At 42.9% G+C, this 9,214-nt stretch overlaps 1 protein-coding gene across 1 annotated transcript; it reads right to left on the minus strand.

Moving 5' to 3' along the window:
* Positions 1-1,744: 1,744 nt before the first annotated feature.
* Positions 1,745-4,655, minus strand: LOC144805487 (uncharacterized). The gene has a single exon (XM_078672031.1). The coding sequence runs from the start codon at positions 3,827-3,829 to the stop codon at positions 1,874-1,876; it is 1,956 nt and encodes a 651-aa protein (XP_078528157.1). The 5' UTR covers positions 3,830-4,655; the 3' UTR covers positions 1,745-1,873.
* Positions 4,656-9,214: the final 4,559 nt, after the last annotated feature.

Below are 9,214 nucleotides of genomic sequence, written 5' to 3' on the forward strand. Positions count from 1 at the left end.
GCATGTAACCATCACTACCTCTGAATCTTTCCTGACAATTAGAACACTGATGTTTTTCCCCCAGTGTGGATTCTCAAATGTGCAGTGAGATCAGATTTACGGCTGAAACATTTTTGGCATTCAGAGCACTGATAAGGTTTTTCCCCAATGTGGGTTCTTATATGGTGAGTGAGAATGATTTTTTCACTGAAACATGTGTGGCATGCAGAGCATGGATAAGGTTTTTCCCCAGTGTGGGTCCTTGTATGTGTAGTGAGTATTCTTTTTTCACTGAAACATTTCTGGCATTCAGAGCACTGATAAGGTGTTTTCCCCACTGTGGAATCTCACATTTCAGTCAGGTCAGGTCAGGTCAGTATAGCTCTAAGCTGGCCCTGTACGCGGACAACTTGATTTTATATACGGGTGATCCAGGTACAACTATTCCTCGGATCGAGGAACTGACAGCAGAGTTTGGGGCATTATCAGGATACAAGGTGAACAAATCCAAGACTGACGTCATGTGTTGGAACGTAGATCAATGGTATGGCACTGAGAGTCGGAGTTTAGATATCTGGGAATATATATTGTGGGGGAATTGGATCGGAAGTTAAATCTGGACAGAACAACTAGGGAAATGGACTGTTTGTTTAGCAGATGGAAGAACCTCCCATTGTCAATCTATGGGAAAGTGAATCTAGTGAAAATGGTCATTCTCCCCAAGCTCTCCTACCTGTTTTCCACAATACCGCTAACATTCCCTAAGAAAGACATAAATAAGATACAGAGCAAAATAGGTAGTTTTGTGTGGGGGGACAAAGGGGTGCTCCTGACCTGGAAGAAACTCAGACGAAGGTTATTAAAAGGTGGGTTAGCTCTCCCCGATATTAGTCTATATGTAGTGGCATTCCAGTTTAAGAGCCTACGCATGCTACTTACTAAGCCAGACGACTCATCCTGGGGCAGATTGCTGGGAGAGATGGTGAGAGCAGAAGGGGGAAGCGATGCCTTTATGTATAAATTTGGATCTCCTAGATTCTTCAAGCGGGTTCGTTTGAAGATACTAAAAACCGCCCTAGAGACATGGTACAGGGTAATGGTAAGCAGTGGGATTGGGTACTATCCAGACTCAGCTCCAGTTTGGGATTCACCTGGTACCCCGGACTGCTTGAACGATGCCTTGGCAGTACCTATAAAAAGGGCTGGGATTACGAAATGGAAAGAGTTAATGGATGAGGAAGGGATATACCCATGGGAGTACTTGAGTGCAAAGGTAGGGACAGATTTATCAAGATTTAAATATCTTCAATTGGTGTCTTGGCATACAGCGGAACGTGAGGAGATAAAAAGTAATGAGGAAATAGAAAGGTTAAATCAATCCTTCACACCCATTATAAAAGAAATCTCGGTATGGTATCAACATCTACTAAAGGGTGAAGACACTGGGATAGCTTCGGCAGAGGGGGTATGGAACAATTCCTCCATGGCACCACAGGCAGAGGGCATGCTTGAACCATCTTTGAAGACACTATACAAACATATAAAGCCTGCCTGTCTGAAAAAGAACCATTTTTTCGTGGTCTATAGGCTTTACTACACTCCTTATAAAATCGGGAAATTCGCCCCCTCACCGCACCAAAATGCCCGAGATGTCAAGAATTGCTGGCAGATGACATCCACATGTTTTTTGAATGTTTTTGAAACATTTCTGACATTCAGAGCATGGATAAGGTTTTTCCCCAGTGAGGGTTATTGTATGTCGAGAAAGACTTCTTTTGTCACTGAAACATTTCTGGCATTCAGAGCACTGATAAGGTTTTTCCCCAGTGTGGAATCTCACATGTGCAGTTAGAAGTGATTTACGGTTGAAATGTGTTGGGCATTCAGAGCACTCCTAAGGTTTTTCCCCAGTGTGGGTTTTTATATGCAGTGTGAGATGTCTTTTTTCACTGAAACATTTCTGGCATTCAGAGCACTGATAAGGTTTTTCCCCAGTGTGGGTTCTTATATGGTGAGTGAGATTGATTTTTTCACTGAAACATTTGTGGCATTCAATGCACTGATAAGGTTTTTCCCCAGTGTGGATTCTTATGTGCCGTGTGAGACTACTTTTTTTACTGAAACATTTCTGGCATTCAGAGCACTGATAAGGTTTTTCCCCAGTGTGGGATCTTATATGCACCGTGAGATTGCGTTTTTCATTGAAACATTTCTGGCATTCAGAGCACTGATAAGGATGTTCCACAGAATGGGTTATTGAATGTTGAGAAAGACTTTGTTGGTTACAAACCCTTTTCTGGAATTCAGAGCACTGATAAGGTTTTTCCCCAGTGTGGATTCTTATGTGCCGTGTGAGATTATTTTTTTTACTGAAACATTTCTGGCATTCAGAGCACTGATAAGGTTTTTCCCCAGTGTGGGTTCTTATATGCACCGTGAGATTGCGTTTTTCATTGAAACATTTCTGGCATTCAGAGCACTGATAAGGTTGTTCCACAGAATGGGTCACTGCATGATTAGAAAGACTTTGTTTGTTACAAAACCTTTTCTGGCATTCAGAGCACTGATATGGTTTTTCCCCAGTGTGGATTCTTGTATGTTGAGTGAGTCTGATTTTTACACTGAAACATTTCTGGCATTCAGAGCACTGAAAAGGTTTCTCGCCAGTGTGGGTTCTTATATGATGAGTGAGACCGTTTTTGTCAATGAAACATTTCTGGCATTCCGGGCACTGATAGGGTTTCTCTCCAGTGTGGGTTCTTCTATGCCGAGTGAGCTCGGTTTGGGTAATGAAACATCTCTGGCAATCCGTGCACTGATGAGGTTTTTCCCCAGTGTGGGTCCTTGTATGTATAATAAGTCCTATTTTTTTACTGAAATATTTCTGACATTCAGAGCACTGGTAAGGTTTTTCCCCAGTGTGGGTTAATACATGTAGAGAAAGACTTTGTTTTTTACAAAACCTTTTCTGGCATTCAGAGCACTGATAAGGTTTTTCCCCAGTGTGGGTCCTTGTATGTACAGTAAGGTCTCTTTTTTCAATGAAATATTTCTGGCATTCAGAGCACTGGTAAGGTTTTTCCACAGAGTGGGTTAATACGTGTCGAGAAAGACTTTGTTTGTTATAAAACCTTTTCTGGCATTCAGAGCACTGGTAAGGTTTGTCCCCAGTGTGGATTCTCATATGTTCAGTGAGATAAGATTTACAGCTGAAACTTTTTTGGCATTCAGAGCACTGATAAGGATGTTCGACAGAATGGGTTATTGAATGTTGAGAAAGACCTTGTTGGTTACAAAACCTTTCCTGGCTTTCAGAGCACTGATAAGGTTTTTCCTCAGTGTGGAATCTCACATGTGCAGTTAGAAGTGATTTACGGTTGAAATGTTTTGGGCATTCAGAGCACTTATAAGGTTTTTCCCCAGTGTGGATTCTGATATGTTCAGTGAGATAAGATTTACTGCTGAAACTTTTTTGGCATTCAGAGCACTGATAAGGGTTTTCCCCAGTGTGGATTCTTATATGTTCAGTGAGATAAGATTTTCTGCTGAAACTTTTTTGGCATTCAGAGCACTGATAAGGGTTTTCCCCAGTGTGGATTCTTATATGTTCAGTGAGATAAGATTTTCTGCTGAAACTTTTTTGGCATTCAGAGCACTGATAAGGGTTTTCCACAGAGTGGGTTAATGCATGTTGGTAAAGTTGCGTTTTGAAAGTAAACCTTTTCTGGCATTCAGAGCACTGATAAGGTTTTTCCCCAGTGTGGATTCTCATATGCGCAGTGAGATAAGATTTACCGCTGAAACTTTTTTGGCATTCAGAGCACCGAGAGAGGATTTTCCCAGTGTGCATTCTCTCAAATTCAGTGAGATGAGATTTATGGCTGAATCTTTTTTGGCACAGGTAACTTTTTCTCCAACTTGGGTTATTTTGCTTTGATTGAGGCGAGTTTGAACACTGAAATTGTTCTCACAGCCCGTGTTTTTAAAAGGTGTATTCCTAGAGTTAATATCTCTACATTTAGTTTTCTCTTGCTTATATGCCACGGTAAGAGTGAACCCTATTTTAGAGTTGGGCTTGTTTAGATAATGTTCAGCATTTATCTCTAAAAGATATTGTGTGTAATCTTCTTAACACTTGAATTGAGCAAAATATGTCTGGATGCAGCCCTGTAACACCGGTCGAAATGTTTGTAGCAGATAATAGTCTTTTGGTTATAGCCTCTCCGGCAGCAACTTATTTTGTGACTGAAGTTTTTCTCAAATCTATTTGTATAGGTTCTTAGCAATGCAGTGATAAGGTGTTAGTCTGATATTCAATGATTAAACTGAGAAGTACCTTTTTGCACTGGCGTAATGGCAGTAACTGAGAACATTAGAACATGCACAGTAATATTGTGGCTCATCAGTCGCAGAACAACAGTTCTTTTTACCCGTTCTGTGTTTGGTGTAAGGTTAAGGATTGTAGTTCTGAAGACAAGGATTTATTTACATTAGCTAGCGCAACGGTGCTCATTTAATCCATTTTGATATTTAACAGTTTTAAATATCACTGAGGCGATTTACATAGAATTACAGAACAGTACACAATAAAAAGGAAACAATCTGAGATGGTCATGAACAACACAATAAAGTGGTGAATTTTTAACGTTTTCGCCAGAGTGAGCAGAGTGGGTCGAGGTGTTATATCCGGAGGCTGATAGTCTCAAACTTGCGTAACTGGTTAAAAACGGTTGTTGAACAAAGGTGATTTTCCAATCTTTTGGTTGTTAGCGTGTCAGCTTCGGAGTCTTCTTTCAGTGTCTTTTCTTTGATGGTTTGCAGAAGAAACCTTTTGTTATATCTTTCTTTTATGCAGTGTGTGCTTCCTCTCTGGAATTACATGCTTTAGATCATGCGTGCTTTAGATGAACGTTATTCTGTCATGCTGAGGCAATTTGTCTTTCTGATAATATTTCAGATGAGGATGTTGTGATTGGTCTTTCTGGCACTATTTCGGATGCTGTGTGGACAGATATGACTTTGCTCTGGGTTAATGAAATGCAACATTAGAGACTTCACTTACAGGTATAGTACTTTCCTCAGCTCCCACTTCCTCGCCACACCTAGATTTTGGAAATTGTTTAAACTTAGAATGCTGGATGTCCTTCAGTTTTTCAAAATGATCCTTCTTATAGCACTAACATTCAGTTGGCTGGTGCTAAATCTTGCTTTCTTCGTCTGTAATTTCAATCACCTATAGTATTAAAATTAAATAGTTAATACATGTAAATATCCCCCAAAATAATTTACAAGCCATATCAAAGCAGAATTGCAGAATTTTGAAAGTGTTGAGCTGTTCTTCAGACAGAGCAGAGTGTAGAATGGTAGCCTGAGAGTACTTGGATCTAGGAGTGAGGATTTGTAGAATTTCCAACATTTTATTAAGCTCAGAAAGGATACATATACCCGATGGACTTGTAACATAGAATCCCAAAAGCAGACATTAAAGTCATATGGACTGGCACCAAAAAGATATTTAAAATATTGGTTGAAAGCTTTATTCGATATGCAAAGATATCTTACAAGCATAACATACATTAAAACAACATTTAGCAAAAGAAGTACAGGTATGTCATACAATTAAAAAAGATAAGATTAGGGAATTGCCTAAAATAAATTAGCTAAAAAGGAATTAAATCGATATAGACAATCTATTGCAACGAATCAACCAAAAACGCTTTAAAAATTTGGAAACACCACAGACTATAAGAGATGAGGTATCAGTCAATAAAATTCGGAGAGCCACCGAATGCTTTCGTGTTCCCAGACGTTTGAAGAGGGGTTTCAACCAGTATCTCCTTGGGTGAATATAGTCTGGGCACTCAAAGAGTATATGTGCCACCGTCTCAGGCCTGGTTGGACAACAAGCTCAAAAGGGGGATAAATGGGCACAAGACTTCCACTTCGTTACAGTTGTTCTTAGCGGCAGGGTGCCAACTCTAAACTTGAAGTAAAGGGCCCTGTCCATTGGCATGGTAATTAGGTCCATGTAGGGTTCATATGATGCCACATCCTTTATTTCAAGGAACGCTGCAGTCGAATTGCAATGATGTGGGTTCCCAATTAGTTGGCGAGAGACCCAGTCCCAATATAGTTTTTTGAGGACTGCCTTAGAAGGAGCAGATCTTAAAGTCCAACAATCTCCTAGGCCCAGTTCCCCCAGAAGAGTTTTAGTGTCCCTCAGCCACTTGATCTTATTCCAGCCCCCCATGTTCAATATCTCTGATAGGCCATTGGCATAGGATTTTAGTTCCGGGACCCTCCAAATACGGGACCATAGGAGCAATGGGCGTAGACGGGCCTGGTCTTTAATGCTTTTACAGCCCAAGTCCAAGAACACTGGGACTGTTGGGGTGCTTAGGGGGAGAGCTAGTAGGTCCTTCAGGAACTTATTTTCAGCCTTGGATAGGGAATCCAAGTTGCAGTGACCCCATAGTTCTGCGCCGTACAAGGCAGAAGTAACCCCCCTTGCCTTGTAGATCTCGATTGCAGGCGCCACTGAAGATCTGGGGGATGCATGATATTCCTTAAGCAAGGCACCCCCTACCCTTTTGTGACAAAGGACCATCTTGTCGATGTGAGAAGGCCAGCTCATTTTCTCATTTAGGCGTAAACCCAAATAATCAAATTCGGTCACTTTCTCCAGAGGGACTGAATTCAAGGTGGGAGGGCGACCTAATTTCCTTGGTGGACGTAGTATCAGATATTTCGTTTTTTCTACGTTTATCACCAGCCCTCTGGTTACGCAAAAGTCCTGAAAACGGGTCAACAACTTCTGGAGCCCCTGGGGGGTCTTTGAAATTAGCAGAGTGTCATCCGCGAACAATAATGTTGGGTTCCGCACACCCCCCAGACAGGGTGCATCCGCAGGTTCCTGTAGCAGATGCTCCACCACACCATTTACATACAGGGAAAAAAGTGTGGGAGCTAACACGCAACCCTGTCTGACACCCCTACAAACAGGGATCCTATCTGTTGTTTCACCGTTCCTCCCCCAGCGAACCTGGGCGAAATTGTTCGTGTGAAGTTTCATAAGAAGAAACAGAATATACGGGGGCAGGCCCAAACGGTGGAGGACCCTCCAAAGTTCTTCCCTGGGAACTAGATCAAAGGCAGTCTTCAAGTCAATGAAGGCCAAATAGAGACTGCCCTTGCCCAGTTCCACCACCTTCCAGTAAAGTAATGTTAGCCTAAAGACCTGCTCGATTGTTCCTGTTCCTGAGCGAAAGCCAGCTTGGAAGTCCGATAGGACTTGATTCTCGTCCACCCATTGGAGGATTCTCCCCAGAATGACTTTCCCAGCTACTTTTTGCGTAGAATCAATCAGGCTTATTGGCCTATAATTCCCTGGAATGTCTCTACTTCCCTGTTTGTATATGGGGACTACCACTGCCCCTTTCCACGACTCTGGGATAAAATAGAATACTATTAATTAATATTTAATGTAGATTTCTAGGATGGGAATTTCCCCTTCACGGACAACAGGCGTTGCCCCCTGCCCTGAGTTACCACCTACTTGTATCTGGTAACCTGACTTTTGAGTTTTGGCCTCTGCCTCAAGCAAATCTATTGTGTGTTGCGAGGACTATGCCTAGACCTATCCCTCAACTATGGTCCAGAGTAGGAATCAAGGGCAATTAAATTAGGGAGTACTTTCATGTGTTCATTTTATTCCACCTGATTATCAGTCGTTAGGCTTTTCTGCACCTGGATTTACCAGGTGCAGAAAAACAGGACACAGTTTTTTTCCAGACAGAAAAATTAGACTGAAAAGACCCACAAGACTCTGGGTGCAGCAGAAGCCGCCAAGACTTATGCTGTTTTTTTTACTAACTGGGGGAAACACACAATTCTTCCCTCTGTTAGAAATATCTTTCCCCTTCCCTCCTCTGCTTCGCCCATCTCCCCCCCAACCAACCACATGCATATATCTACCACCTGCTAAAAACAAGTGGTAAATAAAAGCAGAAAAACACTATGAAATAGTAAATGGCATGTGGTTTGACAGGCAGAAGAATCTGTTCCTCGTGGCAACTCCCCAGTACATGGCGTCAAACCTGTAACTGCACGTTACTGGGATATATCTACCATAAAACAATTACATGAGATTTTTCTGCCACCCCAGTACTGTGCAACTTCTAACAATGGACTATGAGAGATATTGGACCGGGCCTGTGACCTGGAGGGTCACACCAAGTGTGCCCTCATTTAAGGCAGAGGACTGTCATGGGTTTAACAGCTAGAGCGGTGATGGCAATGCACCCTGTTGTAAGGATCAATAGCCTGATGCGATCTTTGCATCATGGTCAGTGGAGTGACTTTCTACTGACACACCCATGTAATGCTCCATTTCTATACCTGTGCCCAGACTTTGCACTAACATCAAGTGCATGTTTAGGGTGTTGGTGTGCGTAGCATAAATGCAATGTGAGAGTGCGACAGAGTAAACTGCATCTCCTGCCTGCCAGTTGTGTATACAAGTGGGACCATCTATCCCTCTTTTATACCCTAGTTCAAAGTCCTCTGTTACCAAGGAATAATGTCCTCTACAAAGTACCCAGGTGCCTGCTGTGACACCAGGGATGGTGTCAGCCTGACAGTTTATCTAAGTTGAAGGGACATCACCTGCAGGCTGAATTACTTAATGGAGAAGCTGTGTACCTGTCCTGAAGAGCCTAGAAGTCTGCCTAGAAGCCTGCCTGTCTGGTAGGAAAGGGAAGGGAGTTTGACTATCCAGCAGGAGGACAAGGCTGTCCTGGAAGAAGCAAGGTCCGACACATCCTCGTTATTTGTAGGGCGGGCCGGAAAGCCATCCAGCAGGACCAGCTAGTCTGAGGGACCACCTGCTCCCCCGCCAAGACTCTCCCAACAGTTCAAGGCAGAAAATAAAACTCCACGGCAACGTGATTGTTGAGGCCCAGTTGGACGATTGTGTGCTGCCAACTGCCCGTTCAAGGATGAATTTGCCAAATTCCTAACACAACAGGCTCTGAATCTACTGGCTTCCTGGAGAGCCTGTGTTGGGCTTTTAGCTGCTGAATTTCTGACTACTCTGTGTCAGAGGCCCATGAGGGACTACAACTACTCCAGTGTCGAACACCCTGTCTGAGCTTACGCCTGTGGTCCAGCCGGCCACAGTGTGGGCTTAATTGCTGACGGTCGGGCCTCCAGAGGGGGCTGCACTTACCGACAGGCC

Source organism: Lissotriton helveticus (genome assembly GCF_964261635.1).
Source record: "Lissotriton helveticus chromosome 1_1 unlocalized genomic scaffold, aLisHel1.1 SUPER_1_unloc_12, whole genome shotgun sequence".
Taxonomy (NCBI): Eukaryota; Metazoa; Chordata; class Amphibia; order Caudata; family Salamandridae; genus Lissotriton; species Lissotriton helveticus.